Source organism: Zosterops lateralis (assembly GCF_965231275.1).
Source record: "Zosterops lateralis genome assembly, chromosome: 4".
Lineage (NCBI taxonomy): Eukaryota > Metazoa > Chordata > Aves > Passeriformes > Zosteropidae > Zosterops > Zosterops lateralis.
The window spans coordinates 40,853,470-40,871,851 of NC_139765.1; the positions used below are offsets into that span (position 1 = coordinate 40,853,470).

At 41.6% G+C, this 18,382-nt stretch overlaps 1 protein-coding gene across 4 annotated transcripts in view; it reads right to left on the reverse strand.

Annotated features, from left to right (window-relative positions):
* TBC1D30 (TBC1 domain family member 30) overlaps positions 1-18,382 on the reverse strand; it is a gene marked incomplete at its 5' end in the record, with an annotated part of 50,698 nt that overhangs the window by 25,081 nt on the left and 7,235 nt on the right. The window contains one exon of one of the 4 annotated variants that reach the window (XM_083859017.1): positions 3,781-4,199. The exons of the other annotated variants lie outside the window; for them this stretch is intronic. Coding sequence (XP_083715143.1) covers positions 3,781-3,940 — 160 coding nt within the window. Of the gene's footprint in view, positions 1-3,780; positions 4,200-18,382 lie in introns of those variants that run through there. 4 annotated transcript variants of the gene reach the window in all.

Consider the following 18,382-nt stretch of genomic DNA (forward strand, 5'->3'; position numbering starts at 1 on the left):
ATGTATTCATTTCCAACCCAGCAGCCAAGTATTAATTACTTCAAGTTTTTTAAGACTTAAAAGATTCCAGTAACAACTTTTCTCTCTGTCTTAGAAGCTTCCTAAGAAAGACACAAGCAGATAGTACCAGGTCTTCAAAAGATCAAGTACAGCAAGATAAAAATCTCAGAGCAAGGCAAAATCTATCTATAGTTACATGAACATCATGACCAGGGAGCTCACACTACAGTCAAGGTACATGTCCCTCCTGAGACTGAAATGAGACCCTTCAAATGAGACCCTTGATTAAATGAGACTGAAATGAGATCATCCATCTACAAAAGTTAATTAAATCACAGCAAACAATTAAGAGAGGTGAAAATTACTGTAAATGAGAATTACATCACATGGTAACACCAGACTACACAGCACACTCTCTTCAGTACGGTGCGGAACTGTTTGGTCAGGCCATGCACGACAACCTCTTGTAAAAGCCACAGAATCTGTGTCCCTTCATTTGTTCTCCATTAGAAGTATTTTCCAAATCAAATGATGTAACAGTTTTGTGGGAGAGGACGGGAAGAACAATGGGGGATGAACCCCACAGCATATACAAATTGTTCCTCATTCCCATCCATTTAAAAGAATTTATATTTCCTAAAATCAAAAAGATTACAATGCTGCTTTATAAAAAATATAGCAAGTAAACATCTAAAAAAAAGCTGCAACATACAGAGAGAGCAAGGAGGGCAACCAGCAAATTGGGAGCAGCATCTCATTGCCCGTTACACAAGAATCATCTTGCTACATGCAGTTTTCTGCACTCTGCTCAAGGAATTTGTCCCTGAGCTTTAAAGCTTAAAGGAAATTAATGCCTATCCTTAATTCAACCTCTCTTGGTTTCTTAAACCTTCCTTTATCCATAATTTCCCTTTTTTTATTCAGTTGTCTTCTCTCCATAAACTAACTTAGATTTCCCAATAGTTTCTCCCTCCCTCAGTACCCCACACCCATACAACCCTACTGCATGTCTGCACCAATTTTCTCTGGATTTTCCCATTTCTGACAATCCTCCATCTTTGGGCCACATTCCTCTCCATTACATAAACACATGCTTTTTTGCAAAAAAAAGACCCCTTCAGGCCTTAAGAGAACTTTTCTTCCCAGTTCCTCTGCAGAAACAGCCTGGCATAGATGCACCACACATAGAGCAATAGTTCCTACTGTAAGTGTTGTCAGTACAACTCAGCCCTTTCACATCAAATCAGCCAGGCTATAGTGTCATTTGACATATTAAATATCATCTCCAGCTCATACACTTTCAATTGATTCTTCATATCTGAGAAGCATTTTAACTCATATCAGCAGGAATATGGTGGGAACACACTGGAATTATTAGCTCCAGGAATACGAGGACACTCAAAGGTACATGCTTGACAACAAATTTCTGAAGGGTAGAGGAATGCCAAAATAAGCTCTGTTCAATGCCCTTCCAAGCCTGTCGCCAGAAACCACTGCAGAAAAGTTATACAAAAAAATTTAAAAAATTAAAAAGAGGAAAATATACCCCTCCCAAACCACAGTCTTGTAAGCTTTCCTGTGTAAAATACACAATAATTCCTGACAAGAAAAGGCTGTAAGAGGGAAGATTTTATCCCTAGGATTCCCAGTCCCTAGCAGTCCTCCACTGCATAATCAAAATGTAGCACAGAACCACACAAAGAGCCACAAGAGGGGAGAAAAATACTGTCAGCCAAGTACCTGGGTGATGGAATCAAATTCCCAGTCCACCCTCAGCAATATTAAATAAAAGGACAAGGAAAAATCTGGGATTTTTTCAGAAATATCAAACCAGAAGAAAGTGTAGGAAGATGACGTGTTTTGATGCGCATTTGTGAGCTATAAAGACACAGCTTTAAACTTGCAAATTAGCACTATAGGTTCTTGGCTGTACCTCACAGCTGTTGAAACCTCTCCCACAGAACACAAATAAATATTTTATCAAAAATAAACAAGGAAAAAGGCCTAAAGCATCTGTGTGTGCAGTGGAAGTCCATACTGGAGGAAAGAGACTTGTCAATGTAAACTATCACCTTATGCTGCTTGTTGTTTCAAGAAAGACTCTTAGCCTTGCAATTTATCTCTAAAAGTAACATTCTGAGTAACTCCGTATGAAACCACTTCTTTCAGGAGCCAGAGCTCACTGGGATGTATCAAAGCACATCTAAAATCTCCAGTCTAGAAAAACTTCTCAATACAGACAGCTAATACAGACACTAAATTAATCTGAAGAATATATCATCCAGCATATTTTTAAGGGCTCATTCAGTGTCCCATGCCCACCACTCTATGAATACATGTATCCTAAACAAGGTTATTGTCTTTACTGACATATGAACAATATAGAACCCCCAAACCAGGGGGATTTTTAGGACTATGGCATTCATAATTATGCCTCCAATCACATCCCCGGATCTTTGTGTGAGTGTAAATACAAGAACATCATTATCCAGATAACGTCATTACCCGGGATAATAGCAGACTACTGTGGGAGCAGGGGTCTTTGAGAATTACAAGTCAGGACATCTTGAAAACAGCAACCCCATAAATCTGTACCAAAATGTACCTGAGACCTTACTAATACCAGCTTCTGAAACTCATCTCAAACAGGGAGGCAGTAAGCATTGTGTGCTTGATGCACACACAGCCAGTACAATGGGAAACTGATCCTTATTTATTTCCATGTATTGCTTTATGTTTCAGTGGATGTCCTGCTTACGTGCTTGGTAAATGCCTAAAATTAGGCAACAGATCAACAACGTTTTAGCTGCAAGTGACAGTTCTGACACTGTAAATTGAATTTAAAATTCTTGATATTTCATTTTTTAAAAAATCCAAAATTTTGATGGCAGGTAACTAGAATCTAGCATTCAGTTAGATTCCAGCTGCTAGAATGCCAGATTCCAGCATTCATTCTCTGTTAAGAGTCCACCTCCCTGGAGTTGTTTGCTGACCACCCAGTTCTTAAAAAATACTGAAGCAGGATCTAGAAAACATAGCTGCAGAGCTCATGCCTTCCCGTTAAAATAGGCATGGTTGCAAATTTAGACAACACCCTACCGCAGACAAAGGCTGGGCGGGAGGAGGGGTCTCCAGCAGGTCAAGAGTTGGCAGGTTAATCAGGAAAGGTCTGGGGAGGCTGCGAGGAGACTTCGGCAAGAGACCGGCAGACAGCTGAGCCGCCGAGCCCGGGGGAGAGGAGACGGAGGGAGAAAGGCAGTAGGGACACACGACACAAAAGCGCTGCGAGGCGGCGGCGCCGGGCGGGAGGAGCAGGGCGAGGACCGGGAGAGCGGAGAGCGGAGCCGGGATCCGCGGGCCGGGCACAGGACCAGGAGGAGTCCCCGGGGCAGGGGCAGCGCGCTGCCTCCCCGCAGGGCCCCGGCTGCCCCCGGGCCCGGCCCGCTCCCCCCGCGGTGCCTCCGCCGCTCCCCGGCCCGGGGCCGCCCGCAGGCCCCGCTCCCCGCTGGCCCGGCCCGGCCCGGAGCCCCGCGCTCCGGACACGCCGCCGGCCCCGGGCCGCGACCGCGGCGCCCCTCGCCGGCCGGGCCCCGCCGGGGCTGCCTCGGGCTGGGCCGGCCCCGGGCGCTCCCCCCGCCCCGCCGCGCCTACCCGCGGCCCTCATCGCCCGCCGGCCGCCTCCGCCTCTCCGAGCCGACCCCGCGGCCCCGGGCGCTCCCCCCGCTCCGCTAAGCCGCTTACGGGCGGCAGCCCCGCCTGGCCCGGCCCGGCCGGGAGTACCTGGCTCCAAGGTGCACAGCAGGCGCGGCGCGGTCCGGGAGATGCAGCTGCGCTTCTTGAGCACATTGCTGAGGATGGTGCCCACGCCGCCGCCCGAGCTCTGCCGCTTCAGGCATCGCCCCCCGCGCCGCAGCGAGCCCGTGAGCCGGTCCTGCCGCATGGTGCCCGGGCTCGCCCTAGCGCGGCGGGGCGGGGGGCATGGCCTGCGGGACCCGCACTGCAGACAGCCCGAGTGCCGGGGAGAACAGCGAGGACAAGGAGAGGAGAAAGACAAAAAGGGGGAGGAAAAAAAAAAAAAAGGCAAGCTGTTCCCGCCCACAATTCTAGCATCACTGCCTGAATAAACCAGCAGCCTCTCCTCCTCCTCCAGCACCACCTGGAATGCAGAGGGCGAGGGGAGCAGCAGCTCTGGTTAGAAATAAAGGGAGCCCCGGCGGCAGTGGTGGGGCTGAGCTGTGCCAAAGGGCTTCACGACAGCTGCAGAGCCCCCAGGCTGCCCAGGACCACCGAGACGGGCAGTGCGGACAGGCGGCAATACTGACACTCCTAACGAGAATGAAACGAGCTAAATATCGGCAAAAGAGTCTTATCAGCTGGTACTGGGGCCTACAGCTGGACATATATAGATAGTCCTGCTACCCTTTTCAAAAAGCTGTCCTGGGAAGGAGTCCGACTAGCACTATGAGACCATGGAGCAGAGCGAGAGCAGAGAGTTTGACACCATGTCAGGGCCAGGGCAGGCTGGGGTCCTTCAGCGACAGCCCCAGCAGCAGCACAAGCAAGTGCTGCACAGCTTCTGCTTCTCACTCGCCAGCAAAGAGACCCTGAACATCCGCAGCTAAAATAACAGCCTTTTCTACATTGCAACTCCACTTACGAGTAATACACCATGCACTAAATAGTTAAAAGAAGCTATTCAAAAGCACTTTATTAGATGTATTTTCCAGGGCTATTTGGCCTAAGAGCATGTTAAAAGGGTTTCATAGAGATTCTCAAACTAGTGGTTTGATTGACAGGAAGAAAAGCATTTGAAACAATGATAGCTTTTATAACCTAAACCACTCAAACATTTCTGTGGAAGGAGAGCAGATTTATCACACCACATTAGTCAGGCTCAAAGGCCAAACTACCAGAAGTCTCAGTCCACCTGCTAGCAACTGTAGCTTTGAAACATTTTGCTCCTTTTTAAAAAGATATGTTTCTGAGTCACATTATGAAGAGAGAAAACTGGCAACAGATAAGCAGTGAAGCTAATTATATAAAAGATACACAATATAAAACACAGAATCAAGCCTTTTTTTAAATTGAGTTATAACTATCTTTAGAAGTCACTGTTAAGCTTTCAGAGAAGTGTGATTTTGATCATGCCTCTTTAAATATCTGCCTGGGTTTTGGAGAAAAGTCACTACATTTGAGCTGTTAGCTTGCACTTTGAATAGATAATTAAGTCTGTGTGTCGGTGGTTCTTTTTTTAACAAAGGTGACACTTCCCTGCTGATGTAGATGATGCAAATCACTCTATTTCAGAGCCAGCTGGAGATGATGATTTAGTAGTTAAAGCATCAAATTTGAAATCAATTAGTCTCCCTAGGTGTACAGATTGTACCAATGGGACTATAACAGCAACATTTAAATACAGAAATAGACATATTATCTCCATAATATTATTTTCCTCTTGCCTGAGCACCTTTTGCAAATAGCACCACATCGTTCTTGGATCATTTCAAGACTGACTAATCCAACACCACATTCTGTTGCCCAAAGTCTCGGAAGCCATAACCAAAGTTTCAGAAACCACTCATTATCCAGACAGTGAGAATCAAGTCATTGGTCTAAACTGCATTACGTACAATTTTTAAACAATTAGAAATCAGGGCTAAGAAAGACATCAATATTTAACTGATGAAGATAATCAGCTCTCAAAAGGAGAATTCAATATCCCGATTATTGCTATTTCTCCTACTTGTCATCTCATCTCTACAAGAAATCTGGAAACAATCAGGACAATCATACTGTGACTGGGCACACAGAAACTTCCAAGCATACCATTAGGGAGCTTTCCTGCATGCCAGCCAATTAATACAATGTTATTCTGAAGGAAAAAAATGCAAAATTGAACTTCAGGAGACAAAATGAAGAAGCAAGCCATACATATCAGTTTGATGACTCACTGGATCATTAGTACAAAGGGATTTTGGATGCAGGGATAAGCCTCCCATTAAGCATACATATACATATCCTAAGAGCTAGAACCTAGCTTCTAGAAAAGTTGATGGCACTGGGTTTTAATCACTGATCTGGCAAAGCCCCTAATCTGCCTGTGGCAAGACATGTAGACCATTGTGAATCCAGTTTGATCCACCAGTGCATGAAAGTCTGGCAAGATAGATGACATTCAGAAAGGATTTTGAGGGGAAAAAATCAAAATGTTTGGCTAAACAAGATATTTCAGCTCCAGTATTTTGTAATAATCAACATAAGACTTTGCTTTTTTCATCCCCTTGTAGTTCCTGTATTCCCTCCCACACAGAAGAGTCATTTTCTAAAAAAACCTTACCTCGTTATTTGATTCCTCCTTACAATATTACCACCATGTGCTACACATGCCATTTTAAGGCCAGAGAACTTAAGAATATTATGTGTATTCTTGTTCCTTTGTTACAATCAACTTCAGGATGATCAGTCCCAAGATTGATCCAAGGTTGGTTTTGACTTACTCCATTTACCTTAAACCTCTCCATTCTTTAGCCCACTTCTGTCTGCACTGGGACAATGACAGGCTGCCAGAAAGGGACAATGAATACCAACAGATGGGGCAGCAACAGGAACAGGAGCAGAAACGGGGCCAAAGAGCAATCTCACTTTTAAAGAATCTATTTGTTTGCATGGAGCTTTAACTGCCCAAGTGCATTACTAGAAGGCACAATTCACCACGTCTCTTCCAATGTGTGCTAAGAAGACTGAATATAATTAAAATACTAAAAATGGTAAGATATCTTCAGCTGGGTCACTGAATTTCATGAACTCCACATCCTCCCCTTTATTTCACAGAAAAGTGCAGAGACCTCCCTTAATTTTGATTTGCATCACAACATCCCAGTAAAACAGTCAAAGTCTGGGAAGAAAGCTTATTTGTCACAATTCTCAACACCAATGTCGGCAAAAATACTTAAAGTGACACGCACCCATGAAAAAATAAAGTAGATACATTGTATGATAATACTGTAATATGATTCATCCAAGAGGATTTTGGAAATTACACTTAAATAGCAGCACTACAACAGCTGATTATAGAGCAAATATGAGAAAGAAATATATATCAGTAGGATACGGGGGAAAAACGTACTTCAACCACAAGGGAAAACCTGTTGTATTGACCAAATCATAGGGTCACTGTCTGCTAAGCCCTAGAACTCCATATACTAAAGAGCCCAAAAATGTATCCAAAAAATGTGACCCTATTACCACAGGGTTTCAAATAGCTCTACAGAAGTTAGCAAATAAAGCAACACATGTTTTGATGTGTATTGTAGTTCACCATGAGGCTCAAAAGAAAAAAAGTTTTCACTTTCAAATGACAGTATACAAGAGAAAACAAATGGAATGAAATATGTCCACATTAGAGACAAGAAAATGTAAGCCAGTTTGAGATTCCCTGAGAAGGAAAAACTATTTTAAATACATTTAGCCCATTAAACCATCTCCACCATTGGAGCACAAAATTCCTATCCTACCCTGTTCTACGTGTGTTCTATTATTAAACATCTCCTCTGAGAAAACAGCCCTGGTTCCTTCAGGCTTAATTCTAAAAGCCTAAAAACCAAACACATCCCACCTGGAGTTTCACACTCCTCCAACACACAAGATGGAGCCACCTCTGACAGCTTGAAAAGAGTTCTCTGGCTTGTTGGGAACGGGTGCTACAGCAATGCTACAGCAGGACCATAAAAGCTCCCTTGAACACAAAAGCCTGTGAGGTGGCACAGCCCAGCACTCCTCCCACCTCAGCCTGCAAGGGGAGCACACCCTCCTGCACTGCCCGTAGTGCTCTGTCCACAGCCCCGGTACTGATGTGCTCCCTCAGACACTACAGGCAGCTCATGCTGTGATCCACCAGCAACCTGCAACTACTGTGTGGACCACCAAGCACAGAGCCTGTAGCACAGCTTTGTGTACCTGTTTGCATCACTGCTGCAGGATCACCTAACAAGGGAGCCTATGGAGAGATTTGTGTTATGCAGAAGGAGAAACATGATTATGAACCAACAGATTCAGTTCTGCCATCGAGCTGGTTGACCTGTTGCTAGACAACTAATCCAGAGTTGTCTTTACTGCACAAAGGATGGTTCCCAAAAAAAATACAAAAGCAAATTTTTGCTAGTGTATTTGTGCCTAGAGAAGGTTAATTCTATGCACTAGTTGAAAGCAGGGCTCGGGAAAATAGTGCAGTATGTTCACACACCACAGTCTCATCAACACAGCTGTAATATTTTAAACCTTCTCATTGCATTAGTCATCATTTGTATCACTTTGTACACAAATGTCACAAAAGAGGTCAAGACTTTGCTGTGTCCTATATTAGAAATCACAGACAAAAGCTGCAAAGTTAATCATTGTCTACAAAGGTATTCAGCACAAATATAAACTATACAATGGACAGGTAACAACATCTATGATTTCCAAGAACAGAGAACAAAATTTATATGATTTATATGATAGTCTAAGGAAGCATGCAGCTAGTCAAGTGTTTCCTCTTCCTTTAGACTTCAGGCACACAACCTTATTACTTATTTCCCCCTTCAAAATCTGTGAGCATGGTAATGACACTTTAATACAGCCTTCTTTTTAAGGAAGCCCTAAAACAGCACACTTGTTCTTGGTGAGCTTATTACAGAGGAGCTGGGGAATTCTCTTGTTTATAGGTAAGATATCTGAAAAATAATATTGCTTGCATGTTGTTTAGCCATATCTATTGAGGACTAATCTAGAGACAATTATTAAAATAGTACTGCTTAGTATGGTATATATCTTCAAACAGGAAATTAATCTACAAGTCTGTAACTCATGTAAGATGCTCACAACTGCAAATGCAATACACGATCCTTCAGCTATCACAATCAGGATTCAGCCATGAGAATTTCAGACTCAAGATTATTTGTTAGGATCTTTAGTTGAGGGGTTTTGTTTTTGTTTACCAAATTCTCCCCTTTTTCTCCCATACACATTATCCATTCCTGCCTTATGTACTTACACACTTGCATACACTAGGACAGGACTGATGAGAGGAGAGAAGGTTCCCTCAATAGAGCAAGCATCCCCTGGCCACAAATGTATGTTGTAATTTATTCTTTGGGAGTGATGCATAATTACATCTAGTGTGTGTACTTTCAAGTTGAATAATGTTCACAGTCATATTGTTTCTTGAAACTTTTGGCAAGTACACCAAAGTTTTCCAGCACGAGTGAAAGCACTTGAAAATGTAATACATCTGCAAATCAATTGTGAAAGCAGTTTACAGCACAACGGGATGGAGCTGCAAGCACCAGTTTCCCATCTAGGGAAGCACCACATTCCTAGCAGTGAATCAGTGCAGGTAAGGCTGACTGCAGTCCCTCAATCCCTTGGTTTTTCAGGGAGTAGCACAAGATGATTATGCAATTGGATCATGTAGGTGAGCATATGAAAACCTTCAAAAACATTGCAGGTTGCTAAAACAGACATACAGATGTGCCTGTAATCCCCTTGAACGTACTCATAACCTCTTTCCATTTGTAGATACATAGCTGTTCAAGAGAATGAAAGACTTAACCTCTGTATGGTACCAGGGCTACAGGCAGCAACAGCAGAACTGCATAAACCCATCTCTCAGACCAATACTTGATCTAGTAGAGCAAAAAGCTCCTGTTTTCCCTGAGTTCTTAAAAAACTCCTCAGCAGTAAGCCAGAAGCTTTTCTTAAACCTGTCTACAACATAACCACATCAAGCTAACACTGAATATACTAATATTCAAATGTTTTAGTTCACAAATTATTAACTCTCCTATGTCACCATCTCTCACCACCACACCATTAATAAGCTTGTATTCTGTAGTATCTGGCATTCCCTAGGCCAAACTAGTTTTGAGAATAGAAGAATTTAAATTTGCTGATAATTCAGCAACCCTGAGCACACAAGTGTCAGCAACTAGTGCCAATGGGCTGGGTAGAAAGGGTGGCTTATTTCACTCCAGGCCCATCACTGGGAATGGACTGCTCCCAAAGCTTAAAAGGAGAGAATTGAAAGAATTCCCAAAAAAGTAGAAACTGGCTCATGTTTTTTAAAAATCATGCAGCGCAGATCTCAGACACCTCAAACATTTCAGAACAAAAACCAAAAACCTTACCAACATTACAAAACAGATGTGTCAGGGAAACTTTTAATCTATGGTTCAATAGCTACACTGAAAGATCAAGGCAGAGATTTAACTCAGAACTATCTATGTGGGAAATAAAAAGGAGCTTAGACTAATTTTGCTTGGTCACAAGACAGCAATTAGATCACCTTATTATGCCAATAATAGAGGACAAACTTACACAACTGAGTATGCCTGGTATACTATTAAAGCTATCTGTATTCACTGCAGTGCCTGTAAATCCTAATTCTGGTCTCCAGCACTATTGCTATAGGTACTGCACAAGTACAGCAAAACCTCAGACTGCCTGCTTAAAAAAAAAAAAAAGAAAAAAAGAAAGAAGAGAAAACATGCTATCAGACAGAGAAGTACAGGTCGACAGCCAGATGATATTGAAAAGCATAGCGGACAGTATTCTTAATATAAGAGTTGCTATTGTTTCTACGACCTTCATGGCAGAAATGAACTCCAAGGGACACACTATGAACACATAAGGCAAAAGAGAATACTAAGAGATCAGGTTTTAATCATCAACATGTTCAACATGGTGAAACATCTGTAGGAAAACGCCAGCATGGGGGGAAATTGAAAATGTACTTGTTTTAAAACACACGCGGGATGGAGGTAGGAGGCATGAGCCAAGCTTGAATACTAAGTAAGAAATTATAAGGATGGGACAACAGAGAGAACAGTAGGTTGTGAAGAGTTTTGGATATGAAAGCATCAAGAGGAAGACAGACTAGATCTAGAATGACCATAAGGAAAGCACACACTAGCATTCATGAAAACATATGTACAAACACTAAAGCAGGTGATTAATCCAACACTGAAGTCCACTTTATGTTTAATTCTTTGTCCATACATGTGTTGTCTTCCAAAAGGAGGAAAGTACATCCAACAAAAAAAGGAGCTTTCAGAAGCTTCCAAATGCTATGTTTCACATGCTTCCAATAAACTCTTAATCAGAGAAAAGTCATAGATAAGTGGATAGATAGCTCCATGTTGTAAAATTGGCTGTGTGTCTGTAATTCAACAACAGCATCTAGGTTTCTTATTGCATTTTTTAAAATTTGGTTCAAATGCATAAATAAACTCTGAAGTTATAATTGGCACTTGAGTAACAGTGATGAAGAAAATAAAAGTAAGGGGAGAATCAATTTATTTTACTTATTGCCTTCATGTTCCAGCTATAGCAGTAAAGCTAGAGTAGATAGCTGCATCTCATGAGCAAGCTAAAAGACGTGTCATGCAAGCACTGTTAAAGCACATTAACTGCTATATATTTTAACTGCTGTAGTAACCAGTAGCATAAAGTCTAGAGTTAATAACTGGAATAAAAGTCATAGAAATGCTTACATGGTCGATAAAACATAGAGAGAACACCTCTTAAATTAAATACAAAGTAATGAAGTGAGAGCAAATGACCTTTTCATCAGAGACATTATTTGTGTCTACAAAAGAAATTCAAAACATTATTTTGGTAAAGCATATATTAGGAAGAGAAATTGTTGAAAAGGCCTATGAAATAAAAAAAAATTCCTGAAAAATATAATTATAAAAGTTAAGAAGTGTTTCCTAACCTTGCTAAACAATATAAAGTAAACGCATATCTTGGCCAGTACTCATACTCCAGAATCCTGCTTAAATGCTACATGGTAATTTAAAAAAATAAATCACCAACTCAGCAGAAAAACTAATGCAATACATGAAAAAAAAAATTCCGACAGGTATGATTTGTAGTTATGCTTAAGATAGTATTGCAGAAAAATGGAGGTCATAGCAGGTCCCAGATCTAAAACTGAACATCTCTTCCTTTATTAGAACCTGATTATTTGCTTAGCATCTAGCATACAAATTGAATTTTATAGTGTGAATCACCAGCTTCATTGATCTGAACTGCTATTTCAGAAAAAGCGAGATTTTTATCTGCCCAACATAATAAAAAAAAAGCAAAATGATCCTATATCCCCAAGACAAGATTTATCCACAAATAGAACACTTGGAAATATTTTAGATTAAAAATTAATTGCCAAAGTTAGAAAACTTATTAATGACGAATCTCTTTGCTTTGGGCCAGGAATTATGGAAATGGATGACATTTATACATAGAAGTTTTTATACATTGATTCATACTTATTTGCAGTAATGCTAAGGACATGCAGCAAAGACTAGGCTCAACCCATAGAAGGCTTTCATTAGACGTGTAGCAAAGAGCCAATCTGTCCTGTACTGCCCAAGGACAAGAGTCCAGCTTCCAGCACAGATCCCCTCTCCCAGTACACATGGCCTCCACAGGAACAGAAACATGACCCTTTCTGGAGCTGGGGAGGGGAATGGTGCTGACTCCAGGAGAAGCTCATATAAGCACCATATAGTTCATGGAACCACAAACCTTAATCAGTCAACAGCAAGGCCTGCACCACCACTCCAGATTTTGGATCACGTGTGCATTGGTTCCCATTTGTAGATGCCACTTGTTCCAGAAAGAAAGTTTTGCATGTATGTGAAGCTATTGCAACCCCAAGTCCTCAAGACCACCTAATTTTCTTCATCTCTCAAGTGGGCCACAGCTTCACAGAGCATACTCTCCCAGGGTTGGAAACAGAAGCAGCTAGCAAAGCAAAGGAACCTCAAACCACCACCTCCACTTCCTGAAAAAAACACACGTTTGTCATTTAAGCAAATTTGACGCAGAGGTTTTTTAATGAATAAATAATTATCAGTTCCAACATTACTACTCAAAAATTTTAGACTCAACAGCTAAATGACAAAACTTCAGTTCATAACCTACTCTTACAGGGCAAGTTTATTGAATTGGATGTGTTTAGGATTAATCAAAGGCTCATTTAGTACTGAAGCCTAGAGCCATTAAAATTGAATTTGAGCATGTACAACACCACACAAGCACGAGTGTGGCTAACAGCAAAGCTCTGACTATTAACTTACTACTCCATAGTTTGGGACAACTCACTTCATTTCTTCAAACATGTGCTTCTTCTGCCAGCCTTCAAGTAATCTTGTCTCATTAAGTCTGTTTTTCAAAGAGTCTCATGCCATCTATTTGTCTAGTGATATCTAGTTTGTCCAGCTCTATAGGTACCTGACTTCTAGACCTCTCTAGATATTACTATAAATATCAGTAATATTTAGCTCTTCAGATTAGTATACATTAAAAAAAAATCAGCTCTGTACATTGATTCCTCCCCACTCTGACTTCCTTTAGTTCCTCTGTATAATTATTGTTCCTTCAGAACCTAAGGTCCAATAGCTATTTCTGCCAATGACCATTGGATAAGACAAGAAATTAGGAATAACGTGTTGGGGGGGAAAAAACCCCAAAACCAACCAAACAACAAAAACCATGCAAACACACACACACAAAAATAAAATGTTAGTTATTAATGATGCCTAATCCAGCCCAAGAACCCAAAACTGTTCATGATCTGTATTTGGCCATATGTATTATATAGATGGCAAGGAAAACACATTGATAAGTACCAGATTATGTGATTTTAGGAAGTTACCAATAATTTATAGAGAACTAAATTTAGAAGCTGTTTCACTGCTGAAAAAAACATATCAAAAGGTTCCAATTTTTACTAAGAAAAAGATAAATTATAGGCTTGTAAGTAAGATGATCTAATGTGGAGATGGAACGTAGACTTGACTTCTCTGGCAAACTTCAAGGGTATGTGAGGAGCACTCATTTACTGCTCAGTAAATCAAATTCAGGTTATTAACAGCTTCAAGGAGAAAAGGATTTTAAAAATCTGAGATTCACATTTAACTCTTCCTTTAGAGCTGCTCCAGTGCAGAATTATAAGAAGGACTATTGATCCAAACAGACTAAGTTCCACAGCCCACTTTTCCAGCATCTTGTTTTTAAACACCAAGCTATCTGAAAGCTGCAGAAACATAGCTGCTGGCACTGCTTGATGCTCCATAAATCAGTCTATTCCTAGCACTAATTATCCCAAGCAGCTGTTAGCCTCCATTTGATCTTCAGTATCCAGGAAATCTTTTCTTCAAAGGCTAATGTGACCAAAGAATGTTTAGCGTGTACCACTTGGAGATAAAATGCATCTGTGTTACTTAAAGGCCATATACCCTGTTGGATATTTTCACTGAAGTGCCATTAACCCTCCCTATAAGTTCAGTGTTTGGGGTTATTTTTTGGGTTTTTTAGAAAAGAGCATTTCAGTAGGGAAAAGAACAGCATCGTTTCTTGTACAGAAGCATAACCTCCAGCAGAATAGAAGAGGAGGCAGTACTCAGCTAGACAAGTGTGAAAGAGTATGCATACAATCTAAGAGAACTTTTTCTCTCAGGCTGTTTCCACATCCAAAAGCTTGTCAGAAAAAGATTAAAGACTGAAATGACATTATGTTACAGTTATGCAGCTCACACAGCCACCCCTGCTGTGAGCTTATACACACAAACCCCTACATGATGATTGTTCAACATTTGTCACAGATGCCGTGGCTCTCACTACCTGCAGGTATCGGATCAGATCTACCATCAGTTCAGAACTGGAAAAATTTGTGAAATATGAATGTATTCAGGTGCATTTCTCACACATCACTGCTTCTCATGTGGCCTTTGGCACCACTGGTTGTAGAGCCAGCCTCCTTGGAAATTGCCAGTTAGTGCAATGAACTCCTAGCTTCTAGTCTGGCTGCTGCTAACACCTTGCATCAAAGCACAGAAACACTTTTGCACACAGATGTGCAGGCTGAGCCCTTTGCTCAGCTGGGCCCTGCACTCCACTCCTGCCCCATGGCCAACAGTCACCCTGCCCCAGGGCAGACATGCAGCTGCTGGGCTGCAGCAGGATGAGCTGTTTCACACTCTCCCTGAAGCTACATGAAACTGGCACTTCACCTCATTTAATCACAATAATCCCCGGGTGACTGAATTAAAACTCTTCCAGTTTTTCAGAGAACTATTAGACTAACAAAACTTTACCATTGATCAGGTATCCATCTAAATAGCTGCAAATGAGCAGAGGGAACAGCAGTGCCTGCCAGTTATTTCTACTGTCATGACTGACTGACGAGGACTGTAGACAGAGAACAGGCTATTCTGACTTTGTTGCCTCCAAACAGCAGCATCCTTCCTCCAGCATGCCTCCTCAATTGGAGCTAATGAAATCCTACTTTCCAAAGTTACTGCAGTACCTGAGAAATAAAAGATCACTGGTTTGAGAACCACTTTTTGCAGGCAAATTGGTATAGAAATACTACAAGTATTGCTTGATAAGTAATCCAAAAAGCTCTACACACAATAATCTGTTGCATTAATCTCTATTTCTAATACTAAGGAAGTATTTTATATAACAAGCACTCCCCAATACATCAACTTCTCATGGCACAGCTGTTATGAAAAGTGTAATTCAGTGGAGTCAAAATTCTACATGCATTACAAAGCTAATCCTGTGAGGTTAACTGACTTTGCAACAGCAACAGGATTACTGTTACACAGAAAAATATGGAGAAGCAGCTAAGCAGTTCAGCTTCCAAGTTGTATGCATACCCAAAATAAACACAACCTTCAGTGTTGCACTAACTCAAATAGTTTCATTTTTGTCACAGCTGCTAGCACACTGACAAAGGATAGTTACAACATCCTACACCAAATGCTGCAGGACAAGAATTTGATTGTGACTCTGTGATCTGTACAGCCCTACACTAAACAACATTTTCTGTTGCAAACCAGGCCTAGACTGACCAGCCAGGTTATTGCTTACAGAATGATTTACTGAATTTACTGTTCAGTTCCATGATAAAAAATGAAATATTTATCTGCAACGTATTTTTTATGTTGTAACCACATTCAGCTGTTACTATCCCACCAAGTTTCTACATCATTAAAAAATACTGCTAAACTATTTATTAGAGAAGAAGGGAGAGAGGAAAGAACTAATTAGAAGTTAGAAAATCAGTGGCTGATTCCCTCACCACTCAAATGGCCATTGCAGGGTGCACCTTTCATTTTACAGGCTGAGGCCAACTACAGAACACACCTACACGACACATTAACTTCAGACAGGCGAATTTAGCCCCACTATACCCTCACCCCTCATCGCAGAGCAAGCATTCCAAGTGGAGTGAGATGGAAGGCTGCAGGAGCATGCCTAGCCATTTCACAGGGCCCACAGCTTATACAGAAGTGGGACACCACAGCTGGTTGACTAGGGTCTGTCTCCCAGGTGTCATCACACTGCTGTGGGTGAAGGGCTGGTATGTCTCACAGCAGCCACCTGTTTCTGTGTGGTGCACATTCGGAGCCAAGTTCGAAACTCAAAAGGCAGAAGTGAACAGGCAACTGAAGGCTCTCTCTTCTCAGAGGCAAGTGCCCTGAGATCAGCTGCTTCTTTTGCTCAGCTTCCACCTAGCCCTGAACCCCTGGCATCTCCCTTTCTGAGGAAAATCTCATCACCCCAGACACAGCAGCTCACTGAACTGGAAAATGAGTGGCAGCAGTGAGCCAGAAGGCAGTGCCTTCCTCAAGGACATAATGATCTCTTAGTCAGCAAGCTCCACACTGTCCCCAGCAGTGACCCCAGCTCTGAATGCAGCCAATTCCCTATCAACGGTAGCAGTAGAATTGATGCTTAAAAGAGAAAAGTGCCAGTCAGGTGTAGTCTTATATCCTGTGCTGATAATGAGCACAGCCCAGAGTAGCTTGAAACAGGGCCTTTAACAAAGGCAATCTTACCTCTGGCTCTTGATGCTAGTTGAAGCAGCCACCAAGAGTTTGCTTAGTTAAATCCCAAAGAATATAGCTGAAAGAGCCCATGATAAAAGCCATTTTCAAGAATTGCTCAAATTTTAGCCAATTATGAGATGGTATTGTTCTGAGGAGGCTGGGAGGTACTTTTGGCAGACATAAGACATTTAAGTGGTGAGAGTTAGTTAGGAAAGTATGTGACGCAGAAAAGTAAGGATTCACATAACCCCTACAGACTCAGAAGAAAAACATATGGCTTAGGAACGCATGTGGGCTCTTCAGCACCCTAACCAGCCTGGCAATCCCAGTGCTGAACAGCCAGGGACTGAGCTGCAGAGATGGCTTGCTGAATGTTCCCAGGAAGACCTCTGTAATATAGTTGGTTGAAACCACTTTAATGTAAAGGTCTGACATAAAATATCAGTCTGTGGAAAGCAAAGTCCTTCACAACCAAATGTCATCTTTGATGAAAACAGATTTCTAAATGCTAAAAGCAGGATCTTGACTCTTTTTAGCATTAAACATTTTATCCTCTTACTTGAAAATAGTTTGTTACATAATATGAAACGAAAAAGGCATCTGAACAAAGCATTTTAGTTTGAAATGCAAGCTTTCAGAATTTTGCTTCGTAAGCAATTGACTCTTGTGAGTGGGTGTTTTATTTCATGCTGGAACAAGATATTTTGGTTGCTGTATCCTTAAAGCAGAATTTCCCTCAAAAGTGAGGATTCCAGGTTCTGTAATGCTCCAAGCACTTAGTTCCTGCCACCTTTTGAATCTGATATTCTGCAGTGACACAGACCATAAGAATTTATCAGTTGATATATGACCAAATTAGACAGCAAACCCAGCCTCTTTCTTTCAAGAAAAAAGAAAAAAAAATCTTTTCAACACTGGAAAAGTAAATAAACTTTACCTCACTTTACAAGTTAAGAAACTGAAACTAGCCTCAAAGTGGCCTCTGAGAGGTATCAAATCTGCACAATCACACAATTTGCCAGCTTTGTAAGGAAACTGACTGCACAATTTGCCAATTTAGAATTTATATTACAGCTTTGTTTTTACAGCAAAAGAAGATGGCAGTCAGTTTAAGTATTTTTAATTAGCCTGACAAGGGCTTCTATTGACTGACACAGCAGTCAGCATTGTGGGTCTAGCACAGATCATCCTGAAGAGGTGGCTGGAGACAGTGCAGTGGGGTGGTCTCTGCCCCTAGGGCTTGCCAATGCTACTGCTCATCAAGTGATCAAAGACATCAAAATTCATTAGTTGCAAGATCATACTCTGTGTTCACATCCCATCAGCAGCACAATCACACTTTAAATCTGGGTACTACCTTGATAGTTCTCTAGAAGAATATCCTATGAGAGGGATGGGACACTGTGATACACCAGAACTTTACTGACTTGCTGCTTTGTTAAACTACTCCCCAAGTCCCAGCATCCTGGCTGTGCTGCTTAAAGACCAGTTCCAAGATGATA